General features: G+C 42.6%; 1 protein-coding gene across 1 annotated transcript in view; it reads right to left on the bottom strand.

The window, feature by feature from the left end:
- Window positions 1–15944, bottom strand: part of XPO7 (exportin 7) — a 486858-nt gene that overhangs the window by 350398 nt on the left and 120516 nt on the right. Inside the window, exons 6-10 of the mRNA XM_078665516.1 lie at window positions 9298–9371; window positions 8088–8207; window positions 7751–7897; window positions 5853–6025; window positions 4225–4418 (exon numbers count right to left, since the gene is read on the bottom strand). Coding sequence (XP_078521642.1) covers window positions 4225–4418; window positions 5853–6025; window positions 7751–7897; window positions 8088–8207; window positions 9298–9371 — 708 coding nt within the window. The remainder of the gene's footprint in view (window positions 1–4224; window positions 4419–5852; window positions 6026–7750; window positions 7898–8087; window positions 8208–9297; window positions 9372–15944) is intronic.

The following is a 15944-nucleotide window of genomic DNA, read 5'->3' as shown; positions in this document are numbered from 1 at the left end:
TGCATTTGTTTGAAATTACGAGCCTTCGGGTACGTAGAATCATTATTAACGATGGCTCTGAGATGCTGTCAGGACATAAACCGCAAACTTAGTTTTACAATTGTAGCTGCCTTTGATCAACACCCTTTCTGGGCTAAAAGGAGTCGGATATGATGTAGTATTTTCACCAAACCTGCACGCTCTGTAAGTGGAACACCTAGTGAACCCTTGCTTAGATTGTAACCACATTTTGGCAGTCGCAAGTTCAGGATTAGTCTTTACAATTTGTGTTTATTTTATTTTCAAAGTTTTATATAGCGCGATTAAGATCTTTGCAGATATCAGACCGCTTTACAGAAACGAGGAGTAAGGGAAACAAGGGAGTGGTTAAACAAACTTTTGGGTACAAAATAGTAGTAGGTAGTAAGTGAGTAGCAAAATAGGATAGCAATCAGATAAAACAAAAAGTACAGTTAGATAATCAGATAAGCAAATAATACAAAGACGGTGCAATGTGTTCGATATATCCAAGAAAGAGTTCATGTGAATTTAGCCATAAGGATGGCTTTTACTTCTTTCTTAAAAAAAGCAGTGGAGGAGATAACCCTTGTTTCGGGAGGGAGTGCGTTCCAGATCCTGGGTGCCATTCCAGAGAAGGAGCGTTTATATGTTTTTTCCTTCCGGAATCTTCGCGGTTTCAATTATTTGTGTCATAGCCGTTTCCGTACTGTGTCTTGCTCGTAAGCCTGACTGATGAGGGTTGAGGAGGTCAAACTGATCGATGTGTTTTGTCAGTTGGAGTTGTACGCATTTTTCCAGCAGTTTGGCCAGGGTGGGGATATTGGTGATAGGGCGGTAATTGTTTAGGTCAGAAGGGTCAGCTGTAGGTTTCTTGAGTATAGGCGTGACTTGTCCCACCTTGACGGAGTCAGGGATGAGTACTTGTTGAAGGGAGCTGTTAATGATTTTAGTCCAAAGTGGGAGGAGCAGGGTGATGAAGTCTTTTACAGCATTAGCAGGTAGGGGGTCTGTGATGTGATTAGAAGGTTTCAAGGTGCCGAGCAGTTTGTTAATTGTTTCTTCTGAGTAGTTGTCGAAGGCAGACCAGGCTGCGTTTTGTTTAGGTTGAGTGAAAGTTATGCTGTTGGGTCTGGAGTAGCGGCTTACATCATTGAGGAGATCGCTTCTTATGTTATCCGTCTTTAGCTCAAAGAAAGCAGACAAGTCTTCACAGGAAGGTATATCGCTTGTTGTGCTGTTTGATTGTAGAGGTTGTTCCTTGGTTTGAGTTTTGACTAGTTCAAACAGTTTTCTTGGGCAATTTTTTGCTTGATCGAGCTGGTGGCTGAAGAAATCTGTTTTTGAGCGCTTGATTTTCCTAAAGTAGGCGTTTCTCTTTTTCTTAAGAGTTTTTAGGTGCAGTGCTGAGGGGTCTGATCTCCAGGTGCGCTCTGCCATTCGCATGGCACGCCTATTTTCGTTGAGTCTACCATCATACCATGGGTTAGAGTTCTTTGTGGAGACTCTTCAGCTGCAGGGGGGCGGCTTCATTGATTATTGAGGTCATAGAGTTGAGGTAGAGATTGGTCAGAGATTGTACGTCCGAGGCGCCAGTAGGGGGAAGGAGGAGATTGCAGCTGTGGGAAGGTAAGGAGTTGGGGTTGAGTTTCTTCAGGTCCCTTTTCCAAATCTTGGATTTGGTGGGTTGAGCCGGGTTAAGTTTAACTTTTTCGTTGAAGAAGAATGAGATAATGTGGTGGTCTGACCAGTCACAGGGTTGGATTGCCCCCAGTTGGGTGGAGTCCTCTTTGGCGATGATAAGGTCGAGGATAGAGCCTTTGTCATGGGTCGGGCTGTTGCAGATTTGGGTGAGGTCAAGCTCGTTGAGGAAGGTTTTAAGACTATTCACCACCGCGTCATTGTGATTGTTCCAGTGGAGATTGAGGTCACCCAGGTAGATTTGAGTGTTCTGCCGTCCGGAATTGGTTGAGATCATGTCCATGAGTTGTTGGGTGAAGGTGAGGTTGTCCCCAGGTGGGTGGTAGATGACATGTAGAGAGCATACAGGTTTGCCCTCGCTGGTGACATCGATGCAGATGAGTTCACAGGAGGTGAGGGAGGGAGAAGTGGCTTTAGTAACAGAGAGGTTGCTCCTAAAAATGCATGCGATTCCTTTTGAAGGAGGAGAAGGACCTTTTCTAAAAGTCATCGTTGGTTGTTGTGGAAGGCTAGGTGCTAGTACCGCATCTGTCATAATTATGAATTATAAATATATTGTGCAAACTGCTTCAAATGCGATTAGCTATAAAACTAAGTTTGATGCTAGGCAGTAAACGCTAGAGGACACTGTTGTCTATAATACATTTTCCTTCTTCCCATTTCTGTTGAGGCAGCTTCTTCCAGAATATGAATAAATGAATGGAATGAAGTCTGTCATTTCGTTTTAGTACGTGATCATAGCACCATGTACGAGAATGTTGAAGATGTCAAAGATAATAGCGTTTGCTATCACAAATCTGGTAATTTGGGAAGAAATTATGACAATGCAAAGAGCACATGAGCACAATGTCCCCTTGTTTGCAGCATCTTCGTTGATAACACTGTTTATCTGGTAATTACTAGTAGTTTATTATACCGGGGATATGTATTTTTTGTTACTGGATTGCTCACAGTAGCGCAATATTTGTGTTGTGTTCAGGAATGAGAACCTCTGCTATTGGGCTTCACGAGTAGTCGGCGCTTGCAGGGTTTGCCGGATGAGGACCGATAATGCGTCATTTTCCACCACTTCCGGCTGCAGCTGTCTAGCGCTGCTCATTCAACTTGACTGCGCTCTGGATCCCCTACTAAAATATTTATGCAAATTTGCACACACACGCATGGCCCGTAAAGACTTTCAACCACGGATATTATTCTGGATGCAATACTGACTTTTCTGGGTCTTGGCTTTTGCAACGGCAGAGATCAGCAACCTCTGCACATACTGCTAATTAACATATTAACTAATATATGTGTTTCCTGTAACTCTTGATTTTACCAAACTGTGTAATTGGCAATGCCATCACATGCAATGTAATTTCAATACAATTCATCGCATTCTCAGCAGAAGATGAAATGCAGGCCAGGGCGGTAAAAAGCGCCGCGTTTGCCCATATGTTTCCAATTAACGTGACCGCGAGACGCGGCAGGATAATTGGAAACATATGGCGCTCATGCTCGCTCCCGCGGACCCTAGGCCACAGAACAGAGAAGGTGGGACATGCACCCCCTGGGCCAATTGCTTGCTGTCTTTCTTAGAAAGACAGCACGTAAAGCCCAATAGCAAGTGATAAATTCCAAGCACACGCACAAGCGTGTGTCTGGAATTTAAAAGCCCTTACAAAATGCCTCGCAGCGCATGCACGCTGGCTCAGGCAAGACCTAACAAGGGGCTTTTAAAATAGAGGCTTGGTTTGTTAGGAACATTAACCTTGTTACTGAGCAGGTCTAAACGGAGGATAGAAAAAGATTAGTTACTCTTGTTAAGTGTGCATGTCCAACATCCCTTTGCTTCCTCAAAACAAAATGCTTTAGGTTTAAGGACTTTTTGTAAAATTTTTATAGAAAAGTTTTAACAGAAAAAAACAGCTTCTACAGACTTCTGCATATTATGTGCACGTGAATCTGCCAAGCACCTCTTGGGGTTCTTACAAGGGTCGTTACAAGCTGGTGGAAAGTAAAATAATCTACGTAAATAGTCGCTAAATTAAATACTGAATGTACTATTATAACAAACATGCATCAGGGGTGTCTAGCATGAGCACCAGTTATATTAAAAAAATAATTTGAGTTCAATGTTAGAAAATCTTGGAATTCCAATAAGTTGTTTCCTCTTCCCTTCTTTTCAAAGTCTTTCACAAGTTATCAACTATGTATGTGCTATTTTATTAAAGTCGAAGACAAATATGAATTGTTTCAACCTAATGTTCATTGTATGAATTTGGATTTGAAATTCTCATACAAATTAAGCACACACACATTTGCTATTGCACACATTATGTAAACATCTTTTGTTCTGCCTGCTTGCAAAATCCAATAAAGAAAAGGTACGGTTGGTTGCCAAAATGTTGCAGTTACTTGCAAACATTTTTTTGTTTTTAAAAGAACGAACGAAGCACTATCTCAGTACAATGCTGGCCTGGCCCTCAGACATGACAAGCTTGCACAGAAGTGGATATGGAACTATATATTTTTGGAGACTTTTACCTTCTTGCACAGTGATGTCCATAGCATTCAGGGTAGTACTCTGCAGCAGTTCCTGGTAAGTCTGAGCAGACTGGTCAAAGAGCTGCACAAGGAGAGCACAGGTCTTCTCATACTCGCAGCGGCCAATAGTGGAGAGCTGATCCAGCTGTTGCTGTACCAGGCCTGTATCATCCAAGGGGTCCTCCAGGCCATCTCTGCAGTCAGAGTAAAATGGGATCACAGTGAGCAATATTAAAGGTAAAAGGACCACACACCAGACTCAAATAATCAGATTAACGTCAAAGAGAAACAAACACCATTTTCACCATGACATGGAGAAACCCCTTTCAAACATGAAAATAATTCTTAAAAAATAGATTTTACTCTTCTAAATTATAGTGGGTTTTTACAAAGTATTAGTGATAGCACAGCAGTTTGTGCTAGCAGCAGAAGTAAGACTGTACTACTACAAATATTGGTGCCGCTGAAGAGACTAGGTCAAAGGGGAAAGAAGAAATAAGAGGCACGTGATCACTTGCACAACTATTTTGCGTTGTTAGAGTTGCTAGATGAGTCGATGTCACAGCAGACACCATTCCAGAACGAGTCTAAGGTTTTACAAAGCATCATCATTTGGAAGTTACTTTACATTTTTTTTTAAGTACCTGAATACAGTAGGTTTCTACAAGAAACACACATTAAAAGTATTGTGTGGTACAGTTATTTGGTAATCATACTCCGAACCGATCTATAAACATTTAATAAAAAGTCCCTAATCTCTCATCTCAGAGAGACTCCCTTCATGGCAAAGTACAGTGCCTCGTAACTCAAAACACCAAAGCCAGCTATCTTGCAAACACTGCATAGTTCCCTGACCCACCAACGGAATGCCAACACGGCAGGATCAACCACATCACTACTCGGCTTTGACACTGCATACAAAGTGTTCCTCTACATCCCAAAGACCTACACAGCACATCAGAAACTATCTGTGCTAGAAATTTTACTATATTTACATTTATAGATATCACAATATACCTGAGCTGGGTGTCAACATTTGTCATTGTAAATATAGACTTGGTGGCAGGGTTTACACAGGCTTGGTATTTTTCCAAGTGATAGTGTGGTACAACAAGGCGCAAGTGTAGAGTTGATCGTGTGACAACTGTTAGGACGGTGCATGAAAACGTTCAGCATTCACATCATACATAAACTTTACAATAGTAACCGAGTCGGCCATCATGACAATCACTTGCACGTGTGTTCTCACAACACCTCATAGACAAGGACAGTACACATACTAAGCTAGTTAACATTTATCAAATGTGCCATAATTCAACAGAGCCAGGCACCTGTAAACACTCAGACGGTACAGTAGACCTGCCATGTAACTTAACATGCTAGAGTCACAGATGACTGGTACCAATAATATTTAAGAAAGGCACCATTGAAACCTCTGGCTTTACAACAGGTAACTTACCCTGGGATATCCTAGAGCTACTCATCTTGGAATGGCTTAGCCTAGTATGACAACTGCAGATCACGACACCAGTTTCATTGACCGCCTTCAGAGACCACCTGTACCTTTGACAGAAAACAGAAATTTCCAGTGGCAAGAAATGTTCCCTTAACCAAACAGGGTTGCTCACCTTAATATTATGTGCACAGATTCCAGCCTGGAAGTGATGTACGATTTTGTCACCTCAGGTGTGTATGTTTCCAGCATGTGAGGCTCTGTAGCTTTGACGTAGGGAACAGATGCTGCTAGTCGTTGCCAAAGGCTAAGGAGGTAATGCACGCTGTTTGGGGCGAACTCCCAGTGCTAATGAGAAACAATGTCAATAGCAGGACAACAAAAGATATTAAACCTTAAAAGGTAATAAGCAATGTCAATAGGAAGCAACAAGAAAAGCAATGCTCCCAGAATTAATGAGGAGTAATGTCTGGAGATGACAAAAAGAAAAGTTTAACTCCAAACCCTAAAACTAATGAAAAATTAGGTTAGGGGGAGAACAAGAATAAAGTGCCCAGCATTAACTGAAAACTAGACAGAAGGACACACATATTTAGAATTATTGTGGATTTAATGTTAACAGTGCAATACAGTAAAACTCAGTGTGCTAATGTTTGCTTGAGAAAGGCTGCTCAAGTCTTGTAATTGGTAACTGCATTACACAATCAGGTCAGTTAAGATTTCAAATACAAAGTTAGAGGAGCACATTGACCTAAAGTAATCATGTTTAGCTACAATAAAAACAATTAGCAAAGAGTCCCCACTTTCATGGCACATATTACAGTAGACGTTTTCTCCGTGCTCGTACTAAGGAGCATCAAAACGCATATCAGACGTATAACTGCGAAGCAAGGGCCGTCGTAAATTCAGGGCTCTTCTGAATACAACACGAAGGCTGTGGTTATTCCATCAAAGAAATTTAAGGTGGAAGACAGGAATACACAAGCAGATTGCGGTGAGCTGTTTTAGGAGTACCGGATGTGAATCACTCATTTGGACAAAATGTACTTTCAATATGTGGCGTTCTGGATGAAATTAAATTAAATTAAAAGAAAATTTATAAAGCGCAACTGTCACTCCTAACGGAGTCTCCTGGCGCTATCGTAGCTGGCTGGATCGTGTTATGTTGAGCACTGGAATTAGTTCAACCCTGGAGTGAGTGATTTAGTATTTTGCTGAGCGTTTGGATTACACATGCCTGGATAGTTTGCCCTAAAGAAGTGCAGTGAAACAGGGACGAAACGCGTAGGCTGTGTTCTAGTTGAGTCAAGTCTTTTGTACGACGTTGTTGTGACACGTGAATAAAAAGGAAAAAGGAAAGAAAAAAAAAAAAGAACATGGAGAGCCTTTCCCCCTTTTTTTGAGAAAAGAATGTTCATGTTGTCTCACATGCAATATTGACTGAATTTAAATGCAAAATATATGCTCCGGAAGTGGGGACTCTTTACTAATAGTTTTTGTGGAGCTAAAAATATATTACTTTAGGTCAATGTGCTCCTCTAACTTTGCATTTGTATAGTCAAGCCTGGGGTATTCACAACGGTTGACCCATAGGGTGAGCACTACCAAAAGTAGTACGACAAACAGTGTGCGGGAGATTCTAGGCCACAACCGTTCTTGTGTTTTTTGTCCAGTTATGATATCAACTTTACTGTGGTGAAACGGAGGACAATACTGGTACAAAGCTTCACTAATTAACAGCACAGGAATGTAAGGAGTCCACCGCAGCAACACTGTCACCAACATCAACTGCACTTGAGATTTTCAAACAAAAACCAACAAGGGCAGACCTAGCTTCGCTTATTGACAATAATTCAGAAGGTCCATGTGCCTGCGTTGTTAAAGCTTAAGATGCTGCTCTTTAAAAAGGAATCATAAAACAGTTCATAGTCTTCATCATAGTGTTAAAAGATCCATCTGGTGCGACAAAGGGGCAAACAGATTTGTGCATAAGAAACACTCTCTATAATGTAATTTCAGAGATGGCACCAACTAGAACTGCTCAGAATACGCTGCAAGGTGAAGGAAGCCTACCTGAAGGCTAGTCACAGTGAAGTTTGCTATTAACCGGATGACCTCCGGGTAATTCTCCACCTTGACCAGTTCTCCTAGTTGATAGTTACTTTTTAACCGAGCCAGCAACCGACAGAACTCGTGGTAGTTGTTTGGGTCCGACAAGCTCTAAAGAAACAAAAGGCAGGCTGTCAGTGCAACCCTCAAGGTGCTGCTCCTTGGACACTGCGATAAAAGACAGGCACTGGCCCTGCGAAACAGTGGGTCTGGGAAGGAGAAAGCCCACAGGAAGATTGCAGAACAGCTGGAGTGTGCCAGGAGGGCTGAACTCACAACTCAAAGCCTGAAGTATACTTACCTGCGGGTTTTCCAGTATGCGTTTCACTCCATCCACAAGATGAGACAGGAACTTAGCCCTCTCTGCATTGTTGAAGAGCGACCGCCTTACTGAGGCAACCTGGACTAAGCAAGATAAGACCTTTGGAAAGAACAGGTGGACAATGACGTCAGAGCAACTATACTGCAACAAGTCTTCAAACATACCTATGTGACCAACCCAGTCCTCAAATAAGGCTAGTCAGCATGTCTCCCTCTACACAAATTTCTGCAATCACCCACCTGTCAACTATCTTAGCACTACTTTCCACCTATCCCCTTTCCCCAGTCCATTGTTGAAGTCTGCATCACATTAACCACCAGCTTTCATGCACCCAAACACTGACTCTCAAATGTATACCAAAGACTCCTTCACTAACTGCTACATTTCCTGTACCCAATAATCTGTTGACAATCTTGAATCCACCGCTGACCTCCATGCCTTTTCACGTCTCCACACTTATTTTAAGCACTCTCCTCACTCCGTTTTCTCCATTAATCCACCCTCAAGTCCCAACCATCTTTATCCCTCTCTGCATTTTCATTCTTCATTTCTATAGGTAATAGGCATTGATATTGATGTTCACAGCTCCCCTTCTCATTCAAGCCTCGAAAGAGGAGTTGCATATTATTTTGTAAAATCCTGACAGGTACAGTCTGTGAAGAATGCCTCTATTTTCTAAAGTAATGCACTCCTCAGAAAGGACAAATAGAACTATGTGTCTGTCTGCTAATACCAATCTCTGAATTTATTCAGACATACAATGCAATCAAGTCTAATTTCTAAAACAAATAAATATATGTATAGGGTTACTGTGTGGATCCACATTGGAAAAAGCCAAAGTGGGAGCTGGGGAAAACCGCTGTCTTCAACTCTTGTCTACATGCAGTAAAGGGAGTAAACATATAAGTATTGTAAAATTAAGACTACTTTGAAAAAAAGTGTGTCAAAAGCAGAAATGGAGTCAGTGAAGTGCATCTTTTTTATGCAGTGGAAGCCCAGCAGTCAGAGCAACTTTCAGAACCACAACTGAAAAACCGCCTTTACACACAGCTCACCCCCTTTGTATACCCACTGACCCTGATGGAAAGACCCTTCCATACATCCGCAGCGCTCGCTCCAGCTCCCCATCAATTACTGGTGAATCCCCAATGTGATATCGAAAGGTACGAACCCCGTGTTCTGAACTCACCAAAGGTGAGAAGGTGGGAGGAATGGAATGGTACAGGTCAAAGAACAGCTGTAGGGTGGAGGAGTCCAGAAAAGCTGAGAGAGAAAAAAACAGAGAAAGAATATTTGTAAAGGGCAATATGCCAGGTTTTTCATCTGCTAATCCAGTTAAATGTCATCCTAGATACTCGGTCTCTCAAGACAACCATGACCTTCAGAGGCAAACGGCACAGTGTTTCTAGGACAGATTATCCTTTCAATCATTCTAAAAGAAAAAAATACTTACGCTTAAGCAACATTTTAAACATGAAGACAGTTTATGCTTTGAGTAATTCTGCCTTTGATTGATCAGGAAAGTGCAATTTGCTGTTTATAAAGCTTCTATTGTAGGGGGTGATAGTGATCTTTGTGGTGAAACTCTCGTAAAACAGACCAGCGCTCTCAAATGCCCCACATGTTTCAGTGTCATCTTTGCATTGCTTTTACAGCCTGGTGAAGCTGTCACTGCATACAGGAAGAGCTCTGTAATGCTTCACCTTACGTTATGTAACTGAACAACAATTTTCCTTTGCAGTATCAATTACTACAGAGATTTATACACTTTCCTGCATTTAGTTAGGGTGCTAGTTTGTAGTTAGTGCAAATTAAGTTTATGTAAACCACTCGCCACATCGGTGAATCTAATGTGTTCATCTGTGTTGAGGCAGTGATACTTTGCAAATGTGTCAGTGGAATGCTAAACAGTCGTTTTGCAGATATGTTCATGAATTATAAGCAGAAAAGCTGTTGTAGCTCCTCCTTGTGGTCTGTGGCATTGGCGTCATCCTTAACAAGAGTTTTTGATCGATATAAAAGACCTGAAAACAATGGACAATCCATTTGGCTTTGGAATTTTTATTGCCTGCCAATTATATACCATTATACGAGAAGAAAGTTATTTTAAATTTACTCTATTCTACTCATCAATCTAGACCGTATACAGTTGCATTACTTTTCCATATGTATTATGTAGATTTGTCTCCCCTCTGGTTTGTGAATCCTTAAATACATTGCTAACGCAATGTTTAGAGTAAATAGAAAAGCGAGGCCATCTTAGGAACGTCTTGCATATGAGCAGCGCTCGTTGTTTTGTATTTCAATATGCTCATGCTCAATACTCTTTATTTCGGCAATCGATATAAAAGCGCAAGCAAATAAATACATTTAAAACAGAAAGTCAATACAAATAGTATAAGGTTGTAATCATTCCTAAAAAATTAATGCAGGAAAGGATTAAAATAAATAAATTTTAAAAAAAAGAAGAAGAGGGCAGCTTCCATATGAACAAGTTTAAAAATGAATACAACTCTATACTCCATACCCTCACAATAAGTCAGGTAGATTGCCAATAGGCTCTGTTGAACTCAGTAAACAATTAGAATCATACAAAAACAGCATAATGCTGAAAAGAGGCAACAGAATGATGAGTGCCCTAGTTCACTGTCAAAGTAATATACAGAGACTCATTCGTGCTGAGTAGCTTTAACATTGCAGTGGCACAGCCTCTACATGCATTCCAACAATTGCTAGCAAAGCTTTTTTTCCCTAATTCGCCACATTACAAATATGTACCTTGATTCAGCGAATACTATGCATTTGCTGGAATCCAATTGTAAGATTGTGCTGTGTGGTTCCAAGGTTCCTGCAGTTTGGGATTAACCATTTGGCCCTAGCCTTGCTATACTCTGGGCAAAAAAGTGAGCAAGGGATGGTCTGGTCATAAGAGTAATTAATGTAACATTGTTAAAGCTTCTTTTAAGCTCCACTTTAGTGATTAATATGCCATTCCCACTAGGGTCTTCCTAGAGCTTTGTTCCCTATGCTTATCAGGGTGTCTCTTACATATTTAATCCATGGGACATTGCCTGCCCCTGGGATACCAACTAACTCTTCCAGCCCTCTGTGACAGGAAAGCAACTCTGGGGTTTCTCAGACCCTTCTCTAACACAATAACTGTCAAATGGCATTCCCTTCAGAGACTAGCCTGTGCCCCACATTCAGCCTTAGAGGCATCAACAGGGTACTGAACTGCCTCGAGAATCGATTCTCAGCCTCTTCTAAGTTATTGGCAGCCTTATGTCCTCAGAGCTCTGCACCATAGAGAATGAAGCCCAGTATTTGTTAAATGTAACAAAATAGTTACTTACCAGTAGGAGTAGTTTTGCAGCTTGAAGAGTTTTCTGGATTCACATGCAGTGCATTATTCCGCCATCTAGTGGTGGGGTCCAAAATAGTCTGGTTTTTTTTTTCTCTGGGCATCGTTGACCATCATTTGGTGGCTGGTACGTCCCCTGCGTGACGTAAGATGGCACCCTGGAGGTTGTTGTGCATGGTAGCCATCTTCGGATTTTTTTTCTGTCTTTTAGTCTATAGTTCTTTAAATGATCCTTTAGAGAATTGTTAAATATGTTTCCCCACCTGTTGTATTCCTTGTAGGGGAGGCTGGATGGGTCGCATGTGAATACAGAAAACTCTTAACGCTGCAAAACTACTCCTACTGGTAGGTAAACAGTTCGTTTTGCAGAGTGAATCCTTTTCTGGGTTCACATGCTGTGCATCAGATTAGGTAGCGGTTTCTCCCTTCTTGGGGAGGCTGTGGAGGAAGACTTTGTAAACAGGTGTTGAAGTACCTTTTGTCCTACTTGTGCTTCTATATTCATGTGTATGTCCACACAGTAATGTTTGGTGAAGAAGGTGTGTGGGGATGCCCATGTTGTTGCTGCACATATAGTGTCTATGGGCACATTTGCCATAAATACAAGAGTTGCTTCTTTCTTTCTAGTTGAGCAAGCTCTTGGTTGTACTCTTAGGCCTTTCCCTGCGGTGGCATAGCATAGTTGGATGGTTTGGACTATCTATTGTGAAATTGTTTCTTTTGTGACAGGCGTCCCTGTTTTAGTATGTGAGTAGGCAACAAATAGCTGTTTGCTTCTGCAAATTTGTTTCGCTCACTGTATATAGTACAGTAGAGCCCTCCTTACATCCAGGGTATGAAGGCTCCTTTTCCCTCTTGTTTGCAGGTCTTTGAAGATGATTCAAGTGATACTTGGACAACTTTTGGTAAAAATTGTGGATTCGTTTTTGGGATAACTTTGTCCTTATGGATTTGCATGTATGTTTCTTGTATGGTTAACGCTTGCAGCTCGCTTACTCTTCTTAAGGATGTAATGGCAATTAGAAAAGCTGACTTAAAGTGATGTGCCTCAGGTCAGCTTTATGCATGGGCTCAAATGAATCGGTCAGAAGTTGTGTGAGGACTGTATTTAAACTCCACATGGGAGCGGGAGCTGGAGCTGTCCTTGGAAGAGCAATTCTTTTAGACCCCTCTAGGAACCTTTTTATGATAGGTCTTATGAAGAAGCTTTTGCATGACTTTCCCCTGGTGTAAGCTACGATAGATGTGAGGTGTACCTTTATGCTGGAGTAGTTGATGTGACTGTCTAGGAGGTGAGTTGGGTATATGATTACTGTTTCTGGTGTGTTTATTAAGTTAATTTGGATGTTTGCTGTGCACCAAGTGGTGTACCGCTTAAATTTTGCGGCATAGCATTTTCTTGTCGTTCGTTTTCTTGCTTCCTTTAGAATTTCCATTGTTCGCTGAGGCAAGTTTCGGTGACCAAACTCTACGTATTCAGGTGCCAGGCCGCTAGGCGTAGCGTCGCTGGCACCGGGTGGAAGATATGGCCTTGTTGCATGGTTAATAGTTCCTTGTCTGCTCAGAGTTTGATTATTTGTCCTTTGGATAGTTCTAGCAGACTTGAGTACCATGTTTGTTTGGCCCATTGTGGAGCAATGAGAATTAGGTTTGTCCCTGGTTGTCTTGCTTTTTCCAGAACTCTTTGGATTAGAGGTATTGGTGGAAAAGCATATGCAAATGTCCCTGACCAAACTAATGTCAGGGCATTCTCTCATGACAAGTGGTGAAGAAACCTAGAGGCAAAGAACTGGCATTTCATGTTCTGATTTTTAGCAACCGGGTCTGTCTCTGGTGTCCCCCAGAGTTTGAAGATGTAGTGTATTGTCTTGTATTGTATTTCAATTCCCACTCGTGGGAGCAGTTCTGCCTGCTCAGTAGATCTGCTGTAGTGTTGTATATTCCGGGTAGGTGTATTGTTTGCAGATTGATCCTTTGAGAAATTGCCCATTGCCAGATCTGTTGTGCTAGTTTGCTTAGCTGGAATGATTTTGTGCCTCCGTGTTTGTTGAGGTAAAACATTATGGTAGTGTTGTCTGTTTGAATCAAGACAGTCCTCTTGCGAATGTGTTTCTGGAACGCTTTCAATGCTAGCAATACTGTTCTCATTTCCAGGTAATTTATGTGTTTTATGGAGTGGAGGTCGTTCCACTGGCCTCGTATCTTCAGTTGTTGTAAGTGCGCTCCCCATCTGTTGAGAGATGCATCTGCTGCGATTGTCACAGACGGAGTTGGGATTCAGAAAGGTCTGCCCTATGTTAGGTTCTTGAATGCCCACCATTGTATTTCTGCTTGCAGTCTGTGCGCAACAACCACTAGATCCTCCTAACTCCCTGAGGACTGACACGAGTTTTTGGGAAAACATTTCTTTAAGGGGCGCATATGGAGACGGGCATGAGGAATGAGTGGGATGCATGACGCCATCATGCCCATGAGCTTCCTGACTCTCGTCACTGTCAGAGACTGACCCTTCTGGTAGAGGGAGGTTTCTTGTTTGATGGTTTGTATCCTCTTTTGTGTAGGGAAAGCCCGTGCGAGTTTTGAGTTGAGTCTTGCACCCAAGAATGTTTTTTCTTTTTCTGGCTTTATGGGGGATTTCTTGTGATTTATGGAGAATCCTAATCCTTGGAGCGTGTGGATTGCTGTCTGAACATGTTTGAGACATTTTCCAGCAAAAAAAAGTAAAGATATAAAGTCAGTCCCACATAACATAAAACTATTCTCCTCCTCCCCCCCTTTTTCGACCCGCAGAAAGCCAAAAAGAACCGCCACAACTGACGAACTCAGATGCCACATCTCATTGCATTATGCAAGCATAATACAGTATGTCTTGAGCCCAACATGAGCTAACACCAATGTAAATAGCAGACGTCAGGTTTAGTGTTTCATTCGTTTTTTAGGTCTCGCCTGACGTCAGCAGCGCATGCGCTGCACTAATCATAAGAGCCATCTTGCAATCAATACGATTCCAGAAGCCTCGTCCCAGCTCTGCCTTCAGCTTTCATTCGTGTGCGTCGTTTGGCATCACAAATTATACCTAAAGCAGTGCAATGATTGCACTGAAGGCCTGCCAATCATTCCTTGTTGCCACCCTGTCTCCTTTTAGGCACGATTGGATCGTTTACTGGCGGATTGACACTCTTTTCTTTAAAAGGACTTGAAGCACTTTTTCTTTCTAATTTGAAGAGCCATCCACACGCTTGTAATGGCCACTGACAGCCTCTCCTGCTTCAGCCCCCCACCCTCGCAAAATGTGGAATTCTGCTGCATCATCAACGCACCTTATCTCTCAGGTGTTTAGCTTTTTGAAGCAATCTATTCATGCATTAATTTGTACATTATGATGAGCTGACTAGTTTATTTCGTTGAGGCGGGGTTGGACTACAGAGGTATGTTTGAATGGTCAGAGCCTTTAGAGCCAGAGAACCAGGTTAGCAGAGCTCCTCTAGAGCCTGAGAACCAGGTCAGCAGAGCTGCTGTAGAGCCAGAGAACCAGGTCAGCACAGCTGCTTTAGAGCCAGAGAACCAGGTCAGCAGAGCTGCTTTAGAGCCTGAGAACCAGGTCAGCAGAGCTGCTTCACAGCCAGAGAACCAGGTCAGAAAAGCTGCTTTAGAGCCAGAGAACCAGGTCAGCATCGCTGCTGTAGAGCCATAGAACCAGGTCAGGAGAGCTGCTCTAGAGCCTAAGAACTAGGTCAGCAGAGCTGCTCTAGAGCCAGAGCAACCAGGTCAGAAGAGCTGCTTTAGAGGGAGAGAACCAGGTCAGCAGAGCTCCTCTAGAGCCTGAGAACCAGGTCAGCAGAGCTGCTGTAGAGCCAGAGAAACCAGGTCAGCAGAGCTGCTTTGGAGCCAGAGAACCAGGTCAGCAGAGCTGCTTTAGAGCCTCAGAACCAGGTCAGCAGAGCTGCTCTACAGCCAGAGAACCAGGTCAGAAGAGTTGCTTTAGAGCCAGAGAACCAGGTCAGCAGAGCTGCTGTAGAGCCATAGAACCAGGTCAGGAGAGCTGCTCTAGAGCCTAAGAACTAGGTCAGCAGAGCTGCTCTAGAGCCAGAGCAACCAGGTCAGAAGAGCTGCTTTAGAGGGAGAGAACCAGGTCAGCAGAGCTGCTTTAGAGCCAGAGAACCAGGTCAGCAGAGCTGCTTTAGAGCCAGAGCAACCAGGTCAGAAGAGCTGCTTTAGAGGGAGAGAACCAGGTCAGCAGAGCTGCTTTAGAGCCAGAGAACCAGGTCAGCAGAGATGCTTTAGAGCGCCAGAGAACCAGGTCAGCAGAGCTGCTCTAGCTGACACTGACTAACATTAGGTCTCATCTTTCATTAAGTTAAAGCCATTTGCTTTGCTATACAATACCATTAGCAAAGCAAATGGTTTTAACTTAATGCAAGGTGAGCTGGGGCCAAGTATGTGGGCGTCCTCCTCCTCTTAGTTCAGCACAGCTT

This window comes from Lissotriton helveticus, chromosome 11, assembly GCF_964261635.1.
Source record: "Lissotriton helveticus chromosome 11, aLisHel1.1, whole genome shotgun sequence".
Classification (NCBI taxonomy): Eukaryota; Metazoa; Chordata; class Amphibia; order Caudata; family Salamandridae; genus Lissotriton; species Lissotriton helveticus.
The sequence above is the reverse complement of the archived record's forward strand: the minus strand, read 5'-3'. Positions and strand labels throughout refer to the sequence as shown.